Source organism: Melopsittacus undulatus, assembly GCF_012275295.1.
Source record: "Melopsittacus undulatus isolate bMelUnd1 chromosome W unlocalized genomic scaffold, bMelUnd1.mat.Z SUPER_W_unloc_1, whole genome shotgun sequence".
Taxonomy (NCBI): Eukaryota; Metazoa; Chordata; class Aves; order Psittaciformes; family Psittaculidae; genus Melopsittacus; species Melopsittacus undulatus.
In genome coordinates this window covers 3,234,462-3,258,805 of record NW_022993942.1, presented here as the reverse complement: position 1 = coordinate 3,258,805, position 24,344 = coordinate 3,234,462, and the positions used below count along the sequence as shown (strand labels likewise).

Genomic DNA, 24,344 nt, shown 5'->3' with positions numbered 1-24,344 from the left:
AGAATTTAATGGAATTTCGATGGAATTTCACGGAATTTAATGGAATTTTGATGGAATTTAATGGAATTTTGATGGAATTTTGCAAAATTTAATGGAATTTTGATAGAATTCCATGGAATTTAAGGGAATTTTGATGGAATTTCACGGGATTTAATGGAATTTTGATGGAATTTCACAGAAATTAATGGAATTTCACGGAATTTCATGGAATTTAATGGAATTTTGATGGAATTTCAATGGAATTTAATGGAATTTGATGGAATTTCATGGAATTTAATGGATTTTTGATGGAATTTCACAGAAATTAATGGAATTTTGATGGAATTTCACGGAATTTAATGGAATTTAATGGAATTTTGATGGAATTTCACGGAATTTAATGGAATTCAATGGAATTTTGATGGAATTTCACGGAATTTAATGGAATTTTGATAGAATTTTGCGGAATTTTGATGGAATTTAATGGAATTTCACAGAATTTAATGGAATTTAAGGGAATTTTGATGGAATTTCATGGAATTTGATGGAATTTTGATGGAATTTCACGGAATTTAATGGAATTTAATGGAATTCTGATGGAATTTCACGGAATTTAATGGAATTGCCATGGGTTTTCACAATATTTCATGGAATTCCATGGAATTTCAGAGTATTTCAATGGAATTCAATGGAATTTCATGGAATTTCCAGAGATTTCAACAGAATTTCACAGAATTTAAAGGAATTTCCATGGAATTTCACAGAATTTCCATGGAATTTCTCATCATTCCCATGGAATTTCACAGAATTTAACGGAACTCCAATGGAATTCCCAATGGAATTGGGGGGATCCCATGGGATGGGATGGGAATTACCTCGTGCTCGGCTCTCTGGACCACGTGGATCAAGGTGGGAGGGATGAGGTTTTCCATGGCTTTCCCGACGTCAATCCGGAAGGATGCGCTGGCAGGGAGGCAGCTGTAGACAGGAGCAAGGATATTAGGTGCACAGGTTCCAATGGGAGCGGTGTCAGTGCATGGAATTCCATGGAATTTTATGGCACTTTCATGGAATTCCATGGAATTTCCATGGAATTTCATTGAATTTCATGGAATTTAACAGAATTTCCATGGAATTTCATGGAACTTAACGTGGAATTCTGTGGAAATTTCCACAGAATTTTACAGAATTCAATAGAATTCCCATAAAATTTCATAGTTTTTCCATGAAATTCCATGAATTTAATGGAATTTCAATGGAATTTCATGGTATTTAATGGAATTTCCACGGACTTTCACAGATTTTCCATGGAATTTTCATGGAATTTCATAAATTTTCCATGGAATTCCATGGAATTTCATGGAACTTAATGGAATTTCCATAGAATTTCAAGGAATTTCATGGAATTTTCATGAAAATTTAATGGAATTTAATGGAATTTCCATGAAATTTCATGGAATATCCATGGAATTTCACAGATTTTCCATGGAAATCCATGGAGTTTCACAAAATTTAATGGTATTTCCATGGAATTTCATGGATTTTCCATGGAATTTCATGGAATTTCACTAAATTTAATGGAATTTCCATGGAATCTAATGGAATTTCCATGGAATTTTGTGGAATTTTGATGAAGCTTAATGGAATTTTGATGGAATTTTACGGAATTTAATGGAATTGCCATGGGATTTCACAATATTTAATGGAATTCCATGGACTTTCACAGAATTTCAATGGAATTCCATGGAATTTCACAGATTTTCCATGGAATTCCATGGAATTTCATGAAATTGAATGGAATTTCCATGGAATTTCACAAAATTTAATGGAATTTCCATGGAATTTAATGGAATTTCCATAGAATTTCATGGATTTTCCATTATTTCCATGGAATTTCATAGCACTTAATGGAATTTCCATATAATTTAATGGAATTTCAATGCAATTCCATGGAATTTCCACAGAGTTTTACAGAATATCATAGAATTTCCATGTAATTTCATGGAATTTCCGTGGATTTCAACAGAATTTCATGGAATTTAATGGAATTTCCATGGAATTTCACAGAATTTCCAAGGAATTCCATGGGATTTCTTGTAATTTCCATGGGATTTCATGGAACTTAATGGAATTTCCATGGAATTTAATGGAATTTCCACATAATTTTACAGAATTTAATGGGATTTCCATGGAATTTCACAGAATTTAATGGAATTTCCAATAATTTAATGGAATTTCCATGGAATTTCATGGAATTTCAATGGAATTCAAAAGTATTTAATGGAGTTTCTGTAGAATTTAACAGATTTTCTATGGAATTCCATGGATTTTCACAGAATTTAATAGAATTTGCATGGAATTTCACGGAATTTCCATGGAATTTCATGAAATTTCACAAGATTTCCATGGAATTTTACAGAATTCCCAGGAATTTCACAGAATTTCCATAGAATTTCATGGAATTTCCAGGATTTCACAGAATTTCATGGAATTTCCATGGAATTCCACAGAATTCCCACAGAATTAAATGGAATTTCACAGAATTTCATGGAATTTCCATGGAATTTAATGTAATTTCCATAGAATTCCACGGAATTCCATCATTCCATGGAATACTTTGCCATGCAAAGCACCTTAAACCTCATGGCATCCTAAGGAAAACACCCCTTTCCATCCCATGCTTCCCATACGGATCCGCTCCAGTTGCCCCCAAGAATCCCATGGGAATATGACCCTTTTCCAATGGGAATGAATGGATCCCTTCCATGGAAGCATCGGGAATACAAAGGGGGGGGGGTTAGGACCCTAATGCCATCCAAAGGGAAACCCTTCGGCATTCCCATGTTATTAATGGAAACCCTCAACATTCCCATGTTATTCCCTATTGGAAACCGGGAATTCCGGGAGCGCTTCCCACTTTTCCCACCTGGCCGGAAGTTTGTAGATGAAGCAATTCCCATCCTCATTCCATACAATGACTGTATCCGGATCCAGGAATTCCCCTCCGCTCCATACCTGCTTCCCACTGGATACAGAGCAGAGCACGGAGTAATCCCCAGCATCCAGCACCTGGAATGGGAATGATCCATAAGGATCCCTATGGAATGTTGGGAATGGGGATGGTTATCCCAATGGTATTCCATACGGACCCGCCAGTACTGGGAGCACACGACCAGTAGGGAATGGGGAGCACTGGGACACAGGGAGATGCTCCGGCATTGCTGGCAATGGATGGGCTTGGATTCCTCTTCGCCGGCGTCCTGGAATGACAGGAGATTCCCATTGGGAATACTGGTGGGAATGGGAATAAGGGTGAGATTCCCATAGGAAAACCATTGGGAAGGGGAATACAGGTGAGATTCCCATAGGAATACGGGTGGGAAGGGGAATGGGGATGAGATTCCTATAGGAATCCGATTGGGAATTGGAATGGGGGAGAGATTTCCATAGGAATACCATCGGGAAGGGGAATGGGGACGAGATTCCTATGGGAATACCAATGGGAAGGGGAATAGGGGCGAGATTCCCATAGGAAAACCATCGGGAAGGGGAATTGGGGTGAGATTCCAATGGGAATACTGTTGGGAAGGGGAATGGGGTTGAGATTCCCATAGGAAAACCATTGGGAAGGGGAATGGGGGTGAGATTCCCATAGGAATACCAGTGGGAAGAGGAATGGGGGTGAGATTCCCATAGGAATACCATCGGGAAGGGGAATAAAGGTGAGATTCCCATGGGAAATCTGGGAAAAGTTGGGAATTCCGTGGACAACTGTGTGGGTGGGATCAACATTCCCGACATTGGGAATACCGGGAATGCTGTGTCATTTCCTTACCTGCATCCGTCCCTCTTCCGATCCCATAATCCAGACCTTCAGGATACCAGTCACGGATACAGCCACCACTGTATCCCCTATGGAAAACCCATGGAAAACGGGATCGGGAAACCATTCCCGGCATTCCCAAAAGCTGGAATGATGGGAATCCCATCCCTTTACCTTGTGTCCGTTGGGATGGGAGGATGGTCATGGCGCTGATCCAATCGGGAGCGATCTTGGATACTAGGGAATACAGCACTTCCAAGCTGGCTGCATCCAGGACCAGGATTTCGGGATAATGGCCATGGCAAAGGAGCCTCCCTTGGGATCCGCCGGGAATGGGATAGAACTAAAGGGAATAGGGAATTCCAGCCCGGAGCCGGTATTCCCAAGTCATTCCCATTGGGAATGCTGGGGCTCACCTGGATCCCTGTGTGGGTGCAGGCTAGCTTGGTGAACTCAATGCAGCGGCCGTCGTCGACATCCCATAAACACATTTCCCTATAGGGAATACCGGGAATGGCATGGGAAAAATGGGAATACCGGGAATGGGATCCTTATGGGATGAGGTTGCTATTGGGGGGGGGGGTTAGGCCATTGGGATGCATGGATGGCCTTTAATCCCAATGGAATTCCGCTTGGGATAGCTCATTCCCCCCATCCCAAATCCCATTTTCCCACTATGGAATTCCCATTTTCTGGAATACCGCTCTCAGAACACACACTTTGAGTCCCTTAGAGCCCATATTAAGGCAAAGAATAGGACTAAAAGGATGGGACAAAGACAAGGCCCATCCGGATCGGTTTTCCCATGGAATTCCATGGAATTCCATGGCATTCCCAAGCCAAATCCATAGGGAACTCACCCGCTCTCCGAGGCGCTGACCACATACTGCAGGTCCTGGGAGGCCGAGGCCTTGGCCAAGCAAGTGATGGAGGATGAATGGCCAAAGAGCAGAGCCCTGGGTTGGATCTATGGGATTCCATAGGGATCCATTGGGATCCATAGGGATCCATTGGGATCCATAGGGATTCATAGGGATCCATAGGGAAAAGGGTTGGGAATGGGGTTATAGGAGTTTTGAAGGGGGGATTATGGGGTGGATGACGGGGGGGGGTGGGGAAGGGGTGACTCCCAGCACTTCCCATTGATTCCCACTGATCCCCATTGACCCCCATTGATCCCCATTGATTCCCATCAATCCCCATTAATCCCCATTGACTCCCATTGATTTCCCATTGACCCCCACAATTCCCATTATCAGGAATGCTGTCCCACCTGTGGTCCGGGTGCCAGATCCCATTGACTCCCATTGACTCCCATCGATCCCCATTGACTCCCATTGATTCCCATCGATCCCCATCAATCCCCATTGATCCCCATTGACTCCCATCAATACCCATTGACCCCCATTGATCCCCATTGACTCCCATTGACCCCGGTGATTCCCATTGTCAGGAATGCTGTCCCACCTGTGGTCCAGGCGCCAGATCCCATTGATTCCCATCGATTCCCCATTGACTCCCATTGATCCCCATTGACCCCATTGACTCCCATTGACCCCCATTGACTCCCATTGACTCCCATTGACCCCCATTGACTCCCATTGATCCCCATTGACTCCCATTGATCCCCATTGACTCCCATTGACTCCCATTGATCCCCATTGACTCCCATCGATCCCCATTGACTCCCACTGATCCCCATTGAATCCCATTGATCCTCATTGATCCCCATTGACTCCCGCTGACCCCCATGATTCCCATTATCAGGAATGCTGTCCCACCTGTGGTCTGGGCGCCTGATCCCATTGATCCCCATTGACTCCCATTGACTCCCATTGATCCCCATTGACTCCCATTGACTCCCATTGACTCCCATTGACCCCCACTGACTCCCATTGATCCCCATTGACTCCCATTGATCCCCATCGATCTCCATTGATCCCCATTAATCCCCATTCACTCCCATTGATCCCCATTAATCCCCATTGACTCCCACTGATCCCCATTGACCCCCGTGATTCCCAACATCAGGAATGCTGTCCCACCTGCGGTCTGGGCGCCAGATCCCATTGACCCCCATTGACTCCCATTGACTCCCATCGATCCCCATTGACTCCAATTGACTCCATTGATCCCCATTGACTCCCATTGATCCCCATTGACTCCCATTGACTCCCATTGATCCCCATTGACTCCCATTGACTCCCACTGATCCCCATTGACTCCCATTGACCCCTATAATTCCCAACATCAGGAATGCTGTCCCACCTGTGTTCCGGGCGCCAGATCCCATTGACCCCCATTAACTCCCATTGATCCCCATTGACCCCCATTGATCTCCATTGACTCCCATTGACTCCCATTGACCCCCATTGACTCCCATTGACTCCCATTGACTCCCATTGACTCCCATTGATCCCCATTGACCCCATCGATCCCCATCGACTCCCATTGACTCCCATCGATCCCCATTGACTCCCATTGATCCCCATTGACTCCCATCGATCCCCATTGACTCCCATTGACTCCCACTGACCCTCACCATTCCCATTATCAGGAATACTGTCCCACCTGCGGTCCTGGTGCCAGATCCCATTGACTCCCATTGACTCCCACTGATCCCCATTGACTCCCATCGATCCCCATTGACTCCCATTGACTCCCATTGACCCCCACCATTCCCAACCTCAGGAATGCTGTCCCACCTGCGGTCCGGGTGCCAGATCCCATTGATTCCCATTGACTCCCATTGACTCCCATTGACTCCCATTGATCCCCATTGACTCCCATTGATCCCCATTGACCCCCATTGACCCCCATTGATCCCATTGACCCCCATTGATCCCCATTGACTCCTATTGACCCCCATCGATCCCCATTGACTCCCATTGACCCCCATTGACTCCCATCGATCCCCATTGACTCCGATTGATCCCATTGATCCCCATTGACTCCCATCCATACCCATCGATCCCCATTGACTCCCACTGACCCCCACCATTCCCATAATCAGGAATACTGTCCCACCTGCGGTCCGGGTGCCAGATCCCATTGACCCCCATTGACTCCCACTGACCCCCATCGATCCCCATTGACCCCCATCAATCCCCATTGACTCCCATTGCCTCCCACTGACCCCCACCATTCCCAACATCAGGAATGCTGTCCCACCTGCGGTCCGGGTGCCAGATCCCATTGACCCCCATTGACTCCCATTGACTCCCATTGACTCCCATTGATCCCCATTGACTCCCATTGATCCCCATTGATCCCCATTGACTCCCATCCATCCCCATCGATCCCCATTGACTCCCACTGACCCCCACCATTCCCATAATCAGGAATACTGTCCCACCTGCGGTCCGGGTGCCAGATCCCATTGACCCCCATTGACTCCCATTGACCCCCATTGATCCCCATTGACTCCCATTGACCCCCATCGATCCCCATTGATCCCATTGATCCCCATCGATCCTCATTGACTCCCATTGATCCCCATTGATCCCCATTGACTCCCATTGATCCCCATTGACTCCCATCGATCCCCATTGACTCCCATTGATCCCCATTGACTCCCATTGATCCCCATCGATCCCCATTGACTCCCATTGACTCCCACTGACCGCCACCATTCCCAACATCAGGAATGCTGTCCCACCTGTGGTCCGGGCGCCAGATCCCATTGATCCTCATTGATCCCCATTGACTCCCATTGACCCCCATTGACTCCCATTGATCCCCGTTGACTCCCATTGACTCCCATCGATCCCCATCGATCCCCATTGACTCCCATAGATCCCCATTGATCCCCATTGACTCCCATTGATCCCTATTGACTCCCATTGATCCCCATTGACTCCCATTGACTCCCATCGATCCCCATTGACTCCCATTGATCCCATTGACTCCCATTGATCTCTATTGACTCCCATTGATCCCCATTGACTCCCATTGTCCCCCACCATTCCCAACCTCAGGAATGCTGTCCCTCCTGTGGTCCGGGCGCCAGATCCCATTGATCCCCATCGATTCCCATTGACCCCCATTGACTCCCATTGATCCCATTGAATCCCATTGACTCCCATTGACTCCCATCGATCTCCATTGACTCCCATTGATCCCCATTGACCCCCATTGATCCCATTGACTCCCATTGATCCCCATTGACTCCTATTGACTCCCATTGATCTCCATTGACTCCCATTGATCCCCATCGATCCCCATTGATCCCCATTGACTCCCATTGATCCCATTGACTCCCACTGATCCCCATTGATCTCCATTGACTCCCATTGATCCCCATTGACTCCCATTGATCTCCATTGATTCTCATTGACTCCCATTGACTCCCATTGACTCCCATTGATCCCCATTGACTCCCATTGACCCCCATTGATCCCCATTGACCCCCATTGATCCCCATCGATCCCCATTGACTCCCATTGATCCCCATAGATCCCCATTGACTCCCATTGACTCCCATTGACCCCCACTGATCCCCATTGACTCCCATCGATCCCCATGGATCCCCATTGACTCCCATTGACTCCCACTGATCCCCATCGATCCCCATTGACTCCCATTGACTCCCATCCATCCCCATTGACTCCCATTGACTCCCATTGATCCCATTGATCTCCATTGACTCCCATCGATCCCCATTGACTCCCATTGACTCCCATTGACCCCCACCATTCCCAACCTCAGGAATACTGTCCCACCTGCGGTCCGGGCGCCAGATCCCATTGACTCCCATTGACTCCCATTGATCCCCATCAATCCCCATTAATCCCCATTGATACCCATTGACCCCCATTGACTCCCATTGATCCCCATTGACTCCCATTGATCCCATTGACCCCCATCGATCCCCATTGACTCCCATTGACTCCCATTGACCCTCCATGATCCCCATTGATCCCATTGACCCCCATTGACTCCCATTGACCCCTATTGATCCCCATTGACTCCCATTGACTCCCATCGATCCCCATTGACTCCCATTGATCCCCATTGACTCCCACTGACCTGCATTGACTCCCATTGATCCCCATTGACTCCCATTGACTCCCATTGATCTCCATCGATCCCCATTGACTCACATTGACCCCCATTGACTCCCATTGATCCCCATTGACTCCCATTGATCCCATTGATCCCCATTGACTCCTATTGACTCCCACTGATCCCCATTGACTCCCATTGACCCCCATTGACTCCCATCGATTCCCCATCGATCCCCATTGATCCCATTGACCCCCATTGACTCCCATTGATCCCATTGACCCCCATTGACTCCCATTGACTCCCATTGACCCCCACTGATCCCCATTGACTCCCATTGACTCCCATTGACCCCCACCATTCCGAACACCAGGAATACTGTCCCACCTGCAGTCCGGGTGCCAGATCCCATTGATCCCCATTGATCCCCATTGACCCCCATTGACTCCCATTGATCCTCATTGACTCCCATTAACTCCCATTGATCCCATTGACCCCCATTGATCCGCATTGACTCCCATTGATCCCATTGACCCCCATCGATCCCCACTGACTCCCATCGATCCCCATTGACTCCCATTGATCCCATTGACTCCCATTGACTCCCATTGATCCCCATTGACTCCCATCGATCCCCATTGACTCCCATTGACTCCCACTGACCCCCACCATTCCCAACCTCAGGAATACTGTCCCACCTGCGGTCCGGGTGCCAGATCCCATAGGCAGAGCTGTCCATCCTGGCATTGACCCCCATTGATCTCCATTGATCCCCATTGACCCCCACTGACCCCCATTGATCCCCATTGACTCCCATTGACCCCTGTGATTCCCAACCTCAGGAATACTGTCCCACCTGCGGTCCTGGTGCCAGATCCCATAGGCAGAGCTGTCCATCCTGGCATCCACTGAGCACACTGGGGCCTGGGGGCAGCAGGAGCAGGCAGGAGATGCAATGGGAAGGGGCCTGGTGACCCCATAGCACCATGGGGAGGACCAGGCTGCTGCCGGCCATGCTGCCTGTGGGAGACAGGATCCATAGGGATACATGGGGGATTCCATAGGGGTACATGGGGGATTCCATAGGGATACATGGGGGATTCCATAGGGATGGAGAATTCCATAGGGATACATGGGGAATTTCATAGGGATACATGGGGGATTCCATAGGGATGGAGAATTCCATAGGGATACATGAGGAATTTCATAGGGATATAGAATTCCATAGGGATACATGGGGAATTTCATAGGAATACAGAATTCCATAGGGATACATGGGGGATTCCATAGGGATGCAGAATTCCATAGGGATACATGTGGAATTTCATAGGGAAGCGGAATTCCATAGGGATACATGTGGAATTTCATAGGGAAACAGTATTGCATGTGGGATACAGAGAGAATTCCATGTGGGAAGCAGAATTTCCTGTGGGATACATGGAGAATTCCATAGGGAAGTGGAAATTCATGTGGGATATAGAGAGAATTCCATGTGGGAAGTGGTATTCCAGATGGGATACATAGAGAATTCCATAGGGAACCAGTATTACATATGGGATACAGAGAGAATTCTATAGGGAAGCAACATTCCATGGGGGATACAGAGAGAATTCCATAAGGAAGCAGTATTCCATGCAGAATACAGAGAGTATTCCATAGGGTAGCGGAATTTCATGGGGGATATAGAGAGAATTCCATACGGGAAATGCAATTCCAGATGGGAAGCACAATTCCAGGCAGGATACAAAAACAATTCCATGTGGAATACAGAGAGAATTCCATCCGGGAAGTGGAATTCCAGGCGGGATACAGAGGAAATGAATTCAATGGGGAACCATTATTGCATGCAAGATACAGAGAGAATTCTATATGGGAAGTGGAATTCCAGGTGGGATACATGGAAAACTCCATAGGGAACCAGTATTCCATGCAGGATACAGAGAGAACTCCATGCGGGATACAGAGAATTCCATGCGGGAAGTGGAATTCCAGGTGGGATACATGGAGAATTCCATGTGGAAAGTGGAATTTCATGCAGAATACAGAGAGAATTCCATGTGGGAAGCAGAATTCCATGTGGGATACAGAGAGTTCCATCAATCCAATGTGGAATTCCATCAACACCATTAGGGAATTCTATCAATCCAATACAAAATTCCATCAATCCAATCCCGAATTCCATCAATCCAATTGGGAATTCCATCTATCCAATCTGGAATTCCATCAATCTAATAGGGAATTCCATCAACCCCATTAGGAAATTCCATCAATCCCATCCCAAATTCCATCAATCCAATCGGGAATTCCATCATTGGACCCCACTTCCCAATGGGAAAGGCCTCACACACCACAGCCCTTTGATCCCGGACACCCCCCACATTCCAAGCTTAGGGAATCATCGGGATCCACTCTTCCCTCCCCATCCCACCTGGAATTCCAACCCTCTGGAATACCCCCCCCAATACAACGGGCTCTGATGCTCTATAGCAAACATAACGCCCTGAACCTGCTGCAAACCATTCCCACCGCCCCCAACCCCCTCCTCCCACCGCATTCCCAATGGGAATACCGAAAGAATTCGGGAATTCCGAAGGAAATCGGGAATTCTGTCGCTTTTAAGCCATAAAACGAGTCCCATTCCCTCCCGTTACCTCAGAGCCTGACAGGGCCGTCAAGCGCCGCCGCCTGCCGCAAAGATGGCGCCGCTGTCGTAAAGCGCCCCCCCCACACGCACGCCAGCGCTCACTTACGGCAGGCGGCGTCGCCACGGCAACCGGGCGGCGCAATGGCTTCCTAGGCCCTCAATGGGCACCAATGGGGACCGGGGGGGGCCCATGGAGGTAAGGGGGGGTCGGGGCTCATCCTGCCCATTCCCAAGTGATCCCAATGGATATTCCATTGGGAATGATGGGGATTGTAACCGGGATTTACCTCAGTGAGTGCGGGCGGCTTCCATCCGCTTGCTGCCGTGTACCGGATACCCCCTTGTGATAGGGATCATCCAATGCCGGGATTCCCGACGGCAGGAATGGGGTCCTGCCGATCCCGAGGGATCGGAGCTGCCCCTCAGCGCAACATGGCGGCCGAGGCGATTGCCCTCACCTAAAATGGCCGCCGCTACTTCCCCTTTTGCCCTCACCTAAAATGGCCGCCGCTTCCTGTGCCCGACCTCAAAATGGCGGCCGCTCCCTGCATACCCCGCGGTTACCGTTACCTCAATGGCCGCCGCCTCCTTTTGCCCTCACACAAAATGGCGGCGGCGACTTCACCTTTGCCCTTTCCTAAAATGGCTTCCGCTTCCTCTTGCCTGCACCCGAACTCTCGCGTCACCCCACACCCGCCCTCACCTAAAATGGCCGCCGGTTCCTTTTGCCCTCACCCAAAATGGCGGCTGCGCTCCCCGCCCCCTGTCGTCATCTAAAATGGCGTCACCCTCTCCGCCCCCTGGCCTTGCCCTCACCTAAAATGGCCGCCGGTCCCTTTTGCCCTCACCTAAAATGGCGGCTGCGCCCCCACCCCGCCCCCCGTCGTCATCTAAAATGGCGGCCGCTCCCTCCCCTTTTGCCCTCACCAAAATGGCCGCCAGTTCCTTTTGCCCTCACTCAAAATGGCGGCGGCACCACACCCCCTCTTGCCCATACCTAAAATGGCTTCCGCTTCCTTTTGCCCTCACCCAAAATGGCGGCGGCACCCCCCCCCCCCCACACACATACACACACACAAACCCCTTGCCCTCACCTAAAATGGCCGCCGGCTCCTTCTGCCCTCACCCAAAATGGCGGCTGCGCCCCCACCCCGCCCCACGTCGTCATCTAAAATGGCTGCCGCCCCCCCGCTTTTGCCCTCACCCAAAATGGCGGCGGCACCACACCCCCCCCCCCCACCCTTAGCTAAAATGGCTTCCGCTTCCCTTTGCCCTCACCCAAAATGGCTGCCGCTCCCTCCCCTTTTGCCCTCACCCAAAATGGCCGCCATTTCCTTTTGCCCTCACCTAAATGGCGGCACCACCAACTCCCCCCCTTGCCCATACCTAAAATGGCTTCCGCTTCCTTTTGCCCTCACCCAAAATGGCTGCCGGTCCCTCCCCTTTTACCCTCACCTAAAATGGCTTCCGCTTCCTTTTGCCCTCACACAAGATGGCGTCACCCCCACCCCCCTTCCCTTCCCAAAATGGCTTCCGCTTCCTTTGCCCTCACACAAAATGGCCGCCAGTTCCTTTCGCCCTCACCCAAAATGGCGGCGGCACCACGCCCCCTTGCCCTTCCCTAAAATGGCTTCCGCTTCCTTTTGCCCTTACCTAAAATGGCTTCCACGCCACACCCCCGCTTGCCCTCACCTAAAATGGCTTCCGCTTCCCTTTGCCCTCACCCAAGATGGCGGCACCACCTTCCCCTTCCGCCCTCCCTCCACCTCCCCTCCCCTTGCCCTCACCCAACATGGCGCCACCAGCACCACCCCCTCTCCGCGCCTGCGCCTCCCTTCCACTTCCGGTCCTCCCCTTCCGGCCGTGACGCCGCAGCTCCGGGGGAGCCGCAGCCATGGGGGGGGTGAAGCCCATCGGGAATGACGCGGAATTCCAACCGGAATTGGGCTCCATTGGATCCCGTTTGGCCGTCGTCAAGTTCACCATGAGGGGGTCAGTATCCCGGCTTGGGATCGGGAATGGGATCGGGAATGGGGTTGGGAATGGGGCCGGGAATGGGGTTGGGAATGGGGCCTGTGCGCTGAGGTAAACGGGGGGGGGTTCGGGCCTGGTCGTTGCGGCCTAGTCGTGACGCGGCATTCCCGATGGGAATGGCCCTATAAAGGCTTCCTTATGGGATCCGGATGGGTTAAGGGAGGACATTCCCTATGGATAACGTTGGGAATGCTGCTGTATCCCATTGGATCTGTGCCTTGTCCGCAGCTGTGGCCCCTGTGTCCGGATCGCGCCGGCCTTCAGCGCCCTCAGCACCAAGTACCCGCAGGCCGCGTTCCTGGAGGTGGATGTGCACCAGTGCCAGGTGGGATTCCCTATGGATAATGGTATTCCCAATGTTATTCCCTATGGATCCGACGGGTTAAAGCCATTCCCAACATTATTCCCTATGGATTGAATGGGCTAAGTACCTCCCCAACCTTATTCCCTATGGATTGGATGGGTTAAAGCCATTCCCAATGTTATTCCCTATGGGTCAAGCCATTCCCAACGTTATTCCCTATGGATAGGAGGGGTTAAAGCCATTCCCAACGTTATTCCCTATGGATAAAGCCATTCCCAACATTATTCCCTATGGATCCAATGGATTATGTACGTGCCCAACATCATTCCCTATGGATTGGAGCAGTTAAACCCATCCCCAACCTTATCCCTATGGATCCAATGGGTTAACCCCATTCCCAACCTCATTCCCTATGGATCCAATGGGTGATTCCATGTTTCGGGAATGCCGCATCCCTAGGGCACAGCTGCCGCCCACAACATCCAATGGGTTCAGCACCTCCCCAACCTCATTCCCTATGGATCCAATGGCTTCACCCCCTCCCCAATGTTATTCCCTATGGATCCAATGGGTGATTCCATGTTTCTGGAATGCCGCATCCCTAGGCCACAGCCGCCGCCCACAACATCCAATGGGTTCAGCACCTCCCCAACCTCATTCCCTATGGCTAAACCCCATTCCCAACCTCATTCCCTATGGATCCAATGGGATCCAATGGGAGATTCCAGCTGTCGGGAATGCCGCATCCCTAGGCCACAGCCGCCGCCCACAACATCTCGGCCACGCCGACATTCCCAACCTCATTCCCTATGGATCCAATGGGTTAAACCCATTCCCAACCTCATTCCCTATGGATCCAATGGGATCCAATGGACAATTCCATGTTTCTGGAATACCGCCTCCCTAGGCCACAGCTGCCGCCCACAACATCTCGGCCACGCCGACATTCCTGTTCTTCCGGAACAAAGTCCGGATCGACCAGTACCAGGGAGCGGATCCCATGGGATTGGAGGAGAAGCTCAAGCTGCACCTGGAGCACGAGGCCGGCGAGGAGGCCGATATTCCCAAGGGATACGTGCGTAGGGGGGGGGGGTCCTATGGGATATGGGGGGTGTTCTGTATGGGATATGGGGATTGTTTCCTATGGGATGTGGGGATTGTTCCGTATGGGATGCAGGGATCATTCCCAATGGGATGCAGGGATTGTTCCCTATGGGATGTGGGGATCGTTGCCTATGGGGTGCAGGGATCGTTCCATATGGGATGGGAAAGTCATTCCCTATGGGATGGAGGGGTCATTCCCAATGGGATGGGGGGATTATTCCCTATGGGATGCAGGGATCATTCCCTATGGGATGTGGGGATTATTCCCTATGGGATGTGGGGATTGTTCCATATGGGATATAGGGATTGTTCTCTATGGGATGTGGGGATTGTTTTCTATGGGATGGGAAAACCATTCCCTATGGGATAGAAGGATCATTTCCTATGGGATGAAAGAATCGTTGCCTATGGGATGCGGGGTTTTTTTCCTATGGGATGTGGGTATCATTCCCTATGGGATAGAAGGATCATTCCCTATGGGATGTGGGGATTGTTTCCTATGGGATGCGGGGATCATTCCCTATGGGATGGAGGGGTCATTCCCTATGGGATGTGGGGATCGTTCCCTATGGGATGCTGGGATCGTTTCCTATGGGATGGAGGGATCATTCCCTATGGGATGCGGGGGTCATTCCATATGGGATCAATGGATCGTTCCCTATGGGATGCAGGGGTTGTTCCATATGGGATGCAGGGATCATTTCTTATGGGATGGGGGTATCATTCCCAATGGGATGGAGGGATCATTCCCAATGGGATGCAGGGATTGTTCCATATGAGATGCAGGGGTTGTTTCCTATGGGATGCAGGGATCATTCCATATGGGATCAATGGATCATTTCCTATGGGATGGAGGGGTCATTCCCAATGGGATGTGGGGATTGTTTCATATGGGATACAGGGATCATTCCCTATGGGATGCGGGGGTTGTTCCATATGGGATATGGGGATCATTCCCTATGGGATGTGGGGATTGGTCCCTATGGGATATGGGATCATTCCATATGGGATCAATGGATCGTTTTCTATGGGATACAGGGGTCGTTCCCTATGGGATGGAAGAATTGTTCCCTATGGGATGGAGGGATCATTCCCAATGGGATGGAGGGATTGTTCCCTATGGGATATGGGGATTGTTCCTTATGGGATGCAGGGATCGTTTCCTATGGGATGCAGGGGTCGTTTCCTATGGGATACAGGGATCATTCCATATGGGATATGGGGATTGTTCCCTAAGGGATCAATAGATCATTCCTTATTGGATCAATGGATCATTCTCTATGGGATGCAGGGATCATTTCCTATGGGATGCAGGAATTGTTCCATATGGGATGGGAAAACCATTTCTTATGGGATAGAAGGGTCATTCCCTATGGCGTGGAGGGATCATTCCCAATGGGATATGGGGATCATTTCCAATGGGATGCGGGGATTGTTTCCTATGGGATGCAGGGATCGTTCCCAATGGGATGGAAGAATCATTCCCTATGGGATGGAAGAATCATTCCCTATGGGACGCGGGGGTTGTTTCCTATGGGATGGAGGGATTGTTCCATATGGGATGCAGGGATCGTTCCCTATGGGATGCGGGGATTGTTCCTTATGGGATGCAGGGATCGTTTCCTATGGGATGCAGGGATCGTTTCCTATGGGATACGGGGATCGTTCCATATGGGATGTGGGGATCGTTCCCTATGGGATCAATAGATCATTCCTTATTGGATCAATGGATCATTCCCTATGGGATGCAGGGGTTGTTTCCTATGGCATGCAGGAATTGTTCTATATGGGATGGGAAAATCATTCCCTATGGGATAGAAGGATCATTGCCTATGGGATGCAGGGGTCGTTCCCTATGGGATGGAAGAATTGTTCCCTATGGGATGCAGGGATCATTCCCAATGGAATGCGGGGATTGTTCCCTATGGGATATGGGGATTGTTTCCTATGGGATGGGAAAATCATTCCCTATGAGATTGAAGGGTCATTTTCTATGGGATAGAAGGATCGTTCCCTATGGGATGCGGAGATTGTTCCCTATGGGATATGGGGACTGTTCCATATGGGATACTGGGATCATTCCCAATGGGATGTAGGGATCATTCCCAATGGGATAGAACAATCATTCTGTATGGGATGGGAAAATCTTTCCCTATGGGATGGAGGGATCATTCCCTATGGGATATGGGGATTGTTCCATATGGGATGTGGGGATCATTCCCAATGGGATGTGGGGATTGTTCCCTATGGGATGTGGGGATTGTTCCATATGGGATGTGGGGATTGTTTCATATGGGATGTGGGGATTGTTTCCTATGGGATGTGGGGATCGTTCTCTATGGGATAGAGGGATCATTTCCTATGGGATGCAGGGATCATTTCCTATGGGATAGAACAATCATTCCTTATGGGATGGGGAAATCATTCCCTATGGGATGGAGGGATCGTTCCCTATGGGATGGGAAAATCATTCCCTATGGGATAGAAGGGTCATTCTCTATGGGATGGAAGAATCATTCCCTATGGGATAGAGGGATCATTCCCAATGGCATGGAGGGATTGTTCCCTATGGGATGCAGGGATCATTCGCTATGGGATGCGGGGGTTGTTTCCTATGGGATGCAGGGATCATTCCCAATGGGATATGGGGATCGTTCCCTATGGGATATGGGGATTGTTCTCTATGGGATGTGGGGATCGTTCCCTATGGGATGCAGGGATTGTTTCCTATGGGATGCAGGGATCATTCCCTATGGGATAGAAGGGTTATTCGCTATGGGATGATTCCCTATAGGATGGAGAGGTCGATCCCTATGGGATAGAGAGATCATTCCCTATGGGATGGGTGGGTGATTCCTTGTGAGATGGAGGGATCATTCCTAATGGGATGATTCCTTATGGGGTGGAAGGATTATTTCCTATTAGATGGAGCCATCATTCCCTATGGGATAGAGGGATCATATCAGATGTAGGGATCATTGTCTATGGGATGGAGGGATCATTTGCTATGGGATTCAGGAATCATTCCCTATGGGATCCACGCATCCCAACACATCCCAATCCACGTATCCCAACCTTTCCCAATCCAATCCATGCATCCCAACCCTTCCCAATCCACACATCCCAACGCATCCCAACCCACTCTCTGCATCCCAATCCATGCATCCCAACGTATCCCAATCCCCTCCCCGCATCCCAATGCTTCCCAATCCAATCCATGCATCCCAATCCATGCATCCCAACCCTTCCCAATCCAATCCATGCATCCCAATCCATGTATCCCAATCCCCTCCCCACATCCCAATGCTTCCCAATCCATGCATCCCAATCCATGTATCCCAACCCTTCCCAATCCAATCCATGCATCCCAATCCACACATCCCAACGCTTCCCAATGAATGCCATTCCAATCCCCGCATCCCTGTGCATCCCAATCCATGCATCCCAACGCATCCCAATCCAATCCCTGCATCCCAATCCATGCATCCCAATGCACCCCAATCCACACATCCCAATCCATGTATCCCAATGATTCCCAATCCATGCATCCCAGCACTTCCCAATCCAATCCATGCATCCCAACCCTTCCCAATCCATACATCCCAACGCATCCCAATCCACGCATCCCAATCCATGCATTCCAACCCTTCCCAATCCAATCCATGCATCCCATTCCAATCCATGTATCGCTGTGCATCCCAACCCACGTATCCCACGCATCCCCCCATTCCCATATGGATCTCCTGCCCTTCATCCCAACCCTTCCCAATCCAATCCATGCATCCCAACACTTCCCAATCCATGCATCCCAATCCACCCATCCAAATGCTTCCCAATCCAATCCAATCCAATCCCTGCATCCCAATGCATCCCAATCCATGTATCCCAACGCATCCCAATCCAATCCATACATCCCAATCCATGTATCCCGATGATTCCCAACCCATCCCAATCCATGTATCCCATTCCCAGATGGATCTCCTGCCCTTCATCAACAAGGCCGGCTGCGAGTGCCTGCCCTTCATCCCAACCCTTCCCAATCCAATCCACGTATCCCAACCCTTCCCAATCCCTACATCCCAATCCCTGCATCCCAATCCATGCATCCCAACCCTTCCCAATCCAATCCATGCATCCCAATCCAATCCACGCATCCCAACCCTTCCCAATCCAATCCATGCATCCCAATCCAATCCACGCATCCCAACCCTTCCCAATCCATCCCAATCCATGCATCCCAACGCATCCCAATCCAATCCCTGCATCCAAATGCTTCCCAATCCATCCCAATCCATGTATCCCAACCCTTCCTAATCCAATCCATGCATCCCAACCCTTCCCAATCCAATCCATGCATCCCAATCCAATCCACGCATCCCAACCCTTCCCAATCCATCCCAATCCATGCATCCCAACGCATCCCAATCCAATCCCTGCATCCAAATGCTTCCCAATCCATCCCAATCCATGTATCCCAACCCTTCCTAATCCAATCCATGCATCCCAACCCTTCCCAATCCAATCCATGCATCCCAATCCATGTATCCCAATGATTCCCAACCCATGTATCCCATTCCCAGATGGATCTCCTGCCCTTCATCAACAAGGCCGGCTGCGAGTGCCTGCCCTTCATCCCAACCCTTCCCAATCCAATCCATGCATCCCAATCCATCCCAATCCAATCCATACATCCCAATGCATCCCAATCCACACATCCCAATCCACGCATCCCAACCCTTCCCAATCCAATCCACACATCCCAACCCTTCCCAATCCAATCTATGCATCCCAATGCATCCCAATCCACGCATCCCAATCCACACATCCCAACCCTTCCCAATCCAATCCACGCATCCCAACGCATCCCAATCCCTGCATCCCAACCCTTCCCAATCCAATCCATACATCCCAATCCATGCATCCCAACGCTTCCCAATGCACCCATCCCAATGCATCCCAATCTAATCCATGTATCCCGATGATTCCCCCCATTCCCAGATGGATCTCCTGCCCTTCATCAACAAGGCTGGCTGCGAGTGCCTGCCCTTCATCCCAACCCTTCCCAATCCAATCCATGCATCCCAATCCATGCATCCCAACACATCCCCATCCAATCCACACATCCCAACCCTTCCCAATCCACTCCCTGCATCCCAATCCAATCCACGCATCCCAACCCTTCCCAATCCACTCCCTGCATCCCTGTGCATCCCAATCCCTACATCCCAATCCATGCATCCCAATCCATGTATCCCAACGCATCCCAATCCAATCCACACATCCCAATGCATCCCAATCCACGCATCCCAATGCATGCATCCCAACCCTTCCCAATCCATGCATCCCAATCCATGTATCCCAATGATTCCCAATCCAATCCACACATCCCAATCCTTCCCAATCCAATCCATGCATCCCAATCCATGCATCCCAATCCATGTATCCCAATGATTCCCAATCCATGCATCCCAACGCATCCCAATCCAATCCATACATCCCAACCCTTCTCAATCCAATCCATGCATCCCAATCCACGTATCCCAACACTTCCCATTCCATGCATCCCAATCCATGCATCCCAATGCTTCCCAACCCAATCCACGCATCCCAATCCAATCCAATGCATCCCAATCCACACATCCCAACTCTTCCCAACCCAATCCATGCATCCCAATGCATGTATCCTGATGATTCCCAATCCATGCATCCCAACGCATCCCAACCCTTCCCAATCCAATCTATGTATCCCTGTGCATCCCATTCCATGCATCCCAATGATTCCCAATCCATGTATCCCAATGATTCCCAATGTATCCCCCCATTCCCAGATGGATCTCCTGCCCTTCATCAACAAGGCCGGCTGCGAGTGCCTCAATGAGAGTGACCAGCATGGCTTCGACAACTGCCTCCGGAGAGATGCTTCCTACCTGGAATCCGACTGCGACCAGCAGGTTATCCCATGGGATTATCCATAGGGATCATCCCATTACCCCATTCCCACCTTTGGGAAGCGTTTCCCATTGGAATCCATCCATTTCCCTATGGAAAACAGTGGGATTTTGGGATAAAATGGGTTTTAAAGAGTGGTTCCAATGAGTATTCCCAACTTCTGGAATGCTGCTTCTTCCCATGTCCATCGGGATCATCCCATTATCCCATTCCCACCTTTGGGACGCGTTTCCCATCGGAATCCATCCATTTTCCCTATGGAAAACAGTGGGATTTTGGGATAAAATGGGTTTTAAAGGGCAGATCCAATGAGCATTCCCAACTTCTGGAATGCTGCTTCATTCCATGTCCATCGGGATCATTCCTCCATCCCATTCCCACCTTTGGGAAGCGTTTCCCATTGGAATCCATCCATTTTCCTATGGAAAACAGTGGGATTTTGGGATAAAATGGGTCTTAAAGGGCAGATCCAATGAGTATTCCCAACTTCTGGAATGCTGCTTCCTTATCTTCCCTTAGCTCCTCATCACCGTCGCCTTCAGCCAACCCGTCAAGCTCTACTCCATGAAATTCCAAGGCCCGGACAACGGTGCGTGAACCCCATTCCTATAGGATAATCCCATAGGATAATCCTATGGGATAATGCTACGGGAACGCCGTTTTCGCGCTTCCCAACCTTATTCCCATTCCCGATCCCGTTTTTCCCAGGCCAAGGCCCCAAATCCGTCAAGATCTTCACTAATCTCCCTCGATCCATGGATTTTGAGGAAGCCGAACGGAGCGAACCCACCCAATCCCTGGAATTAAGCCGGGATGAGATCCGGGAAGACGGGATCATCCCGTTGCGCTACGTCAAGTTCCAGAACGTCAATAGCGTGACCGTAAGGCCCATTCCCGACCTTGGGAATTCCATTGGGACGCTTTAAACCCCAAATCCCATTGGATAACAGGCGGAATTCCCGGATTCGGGAATGCTGATCCCGGTTTTCCTGCTGTTCCCAGCTCTTTGTCCAGTCTAACCATGGGGATGAGGAGACCACCAGGATTTCCTACTTCACCTTCATTGGGACTCCAGTGCAGGCCACTAACATGAATGACTTCAAGAGGGTGAGTCGGGCTTAGCCCCATTCCCGATGTCGGGAATGCCGCTTATCCAAGCTTATTGTGCTTCCTGACTTTGGGAATGCTGCTTATCCAAGTTTATTCTGCTTCCTGAATGTAGGAATGCTGCTTTTCCAAGGTTTTTCCCACTTCCTGAATGCAGGAATCCCACTTTTCCCAAGGTTTTCCCACTTCCTGACTTCAGGAATGCCGCTTTTCCCAGCTTTTCACATTTCCTGAATTAAGGAATGCCGCTTTTCCAAGGTTTTCCCACTTTGAGGAATACCGGCTTTTCCCACTTTGGGAATGCCGCTTTTCCCAGTTTTGGGAATACCGCCTTTTCCCACTTTCAGAATGCCACCTTTTCCCACTTTCAGGAACACCAGCTTTTCCCACTTTCAGGAATACCACCTTTTCCCACTTTGGGAATACTGTTTTTTCCCACTTTCGGGAATACCGACTTTTCCCATTTTCGGGAATACCAGCTTTTCCCACTTTTGGGAATACCGTTTTTTCCCAGTTTCAGGAACACCAGCTTTTCCCACTTTCGGAATACCATGTTTTCCCCCTTTTTGGAATGCCGCTTTTCCCACTTTTGGGAATACCGCCTTTTCCCACTTTAAGGACTACCACCTTTTCCCATTTTCAGGAATACTGCCTTTTCCCACTTTTGGGAATACCACCTTTTCCCACTTTCAGGAATGCCGCTTTTCGCACATTCAGGAATGCCAGCTTTTCCCACTTTTGGGAATACTGTTTTGTCCCACTTTCGGGAATTCCACCTTTTCCCACTTTAAGGAATACCATGTTTTCCCACTTTCGGAATGCCGCTTTTCCCACTTTCAGGAATACCTGCTTTTCCCATTTTCAGGAATACCACGTTTTCCCACTTTCGGAATACCGCCTTTTCCCACTTTTGGGAATGCTGCTTTTCCCACTTTCAGGAATACTGCCTTTTCCCACTTTTGGGAATACTGTTTTTTCCCACTTTCAGGAATACTGGCTTTTCCCACTTTAAGGAATACTGCCTTTTCCCACTTTCGGGAATACCATGTTTTCCCACTTTCGGAATGCCGCTTTTCCCACTTTCAGGAATTCCACCTTTTCCCAGTTTTGGGAATACCGCTTTTTCCCACTTTAAGGAATACCATGTTTTCCCAGTTTTGGAATGCTGCTTTTCCCACTTTCAGGAATTCCACCTTTTCCCACTTTTGGGAATACTGCCTTTTCCCACTTTGGGAATGCTGCTTTTCCCACTTTCAGGAATACTGTTTTTTCCCACATTCGGGAATACCACCTTTTCCCACTTTGGGAATGCTGCTTTTCCTAGTTTTGGGAATACCGGCTTTTCCCTTTTTCGGGAATACCGCTTTTCCCACTTTCGGGAATGCTGCTTTTCCCACTTTGGGAATACTGTTATTTCCCACTTTCGGGAATTCCACCTTTTCCCACTTTCAGGAATACCACCTTTTCCCAGTTTCAGGAATACCGCCTTTTCCCACTTTAAGGAATACCGCCTTTTCCTACTTTCGGGAATGCCTCTTTTCCCACTTTGGGAATACTGTTTTTTCCCACTTTCGGGAATTCCACCTTTTCCCACTTTTGGGAATTCCACCTTTTCCCACTTTCGGGAATGCTGCTTTTCCTAGTTTCAGGAATCCCCTCCCATCTCCTCCCTCTTCTCTCCGCAGGTGGTGGGCAAGAAAGGAGAGAGCCACTGAGCCCATTCCCGACGTCGGGAATGCCGCGAGCCCATCCCGCTATTCCCAACGGATTCCCGACATTCCCAATGTTCTCCCCCCCCCCTTGTGTGACTTGTAAATAAAATTCCATGCCTTTTCCAAGGGGAAAAGGGGAGGGGGGGGGGGATGATCCCGGAATTCCCGGATCCGATCCCAACAGTGTTTGGAATGGGGTTGGGATAACAGGGAATGGGATTGGGATAATAGGGAATGGGATAACAGGGAATGGGATTGGGATAATAGGGAATGGGATTGGGATAATAGGGAATGGGGTTGGGATAATAGGGAATGGGATAAGGATAACAGGGAATGGGATTGGATAACAGGGAATGGGATTGGGATAATAGGGAGTGGGGATTGGATAACAGGGAATGGGATTGGATAACAGGGAATGGGATTGGGATAATAGGGAATGGGGATTGGATAACAGGGAATGGGGATTGGGATAATAGGGAATGGGATTGGGATAACAGGGAATGGGATTGGGATAACAGGGAATGGGATTGGGATAATAAGGAATGGGATTGGGATAATAGGGAATGGGATTGGGTAACAGGGAATGGGATTGGGATAACAGGGAATGGGATTGGATAACAGGGAATGGGATTGGGATAACAGGGAATGGGATTGGGATAACAGGGAATGGGATTGGGATAATAG

The 24,344-nt window shown here is 49.6% G+C and overlaps 2 protein-coding genes across 3 annotated transcripts in view; one reads left to right on the top strand and one right to left on the bottom strand.

Moving 5' to 3' along the window:
* LOC117438193 (WD repeat-containing protein 7-like) overlaps positions 1-11,898 on the bottom strand; it is a 50,578-nt gene extending 38,680 nt beyond the window's left edge. Inside the window, exons 1-9 of the mRNA XM_034073675.1 lie at positions 11,738-11,898; positions 9,663-9,826; positions 4,663-4,769; positions 4,219-4,297; positions 3,977-4,145; positions 3,815-3,891; positions 3,129-3,239; positions 2,906-3,048; positions 855-957 (exon numbers count right to left, since the gene is read on the bottom strand). Coding sequence (XP_033929566.1) covers positions 855-957; positions 2,906-3,048; positions 3,129-3,239; positions 3,815-3,891; positions 3,977-4,145; positions 4,219-4,297; positions 4,663-4,769; positions 9,663-9,821 — 948 coding nt within the window. The 5' untranslated portion in view covers positions 9,822-9,826; positions 11,738-11,898. The remainder of the gene's footprint in view (positions 1-854; positions 958-2,905; positions 3,049-3,128; positions 3,240-3,814; positions 3,892-3,976; positions 4,146-4,218; positions 4,298-4,662; positions 4,770-9,662; positions 9,827-11,737) is intronic.
* Positions 11,899-13,281: 1,383 nt separating this feature from the next.
* Positions 13,282-23,783, top strand: LOC117438183 (thioredoxin-like protein 1). Of its 2 annotated transcripts, XM_034073652.1 has the most exons (9): positions 13,282-13,442; positions 13,713-13,809; positions 14,541-14,578; positions 14,734-14,863; positions 20,721-20,843; positions 21,361-21,430; positions 21,550-21,722; positions 21,844-21,948; positions 23,634-23,783. In XM_034073652.1, exons 1-9 carry the CDS (start codon positions 13,345-13,347, stop codon positions 23,661-23,663), a joined length of 864 nt encoding a protein of 287 aa, XP_033929543.1. In that variant the 5' UTR covers positions 13,282-13,344; the 3' UTR covers positions 23,664-23,783. The 2 variants fall into 2 exon arrangements, with proteins under 2 accessions (XP_033929543.1, XP_033929544.1); XM_034073653.1 differs by lacking the exon at positions 14,541-14,578 and having other exon boundaries at positions 14,696-14,863.
* Positions 23,784-24,344: the final 561 nt, after the last annotated feature.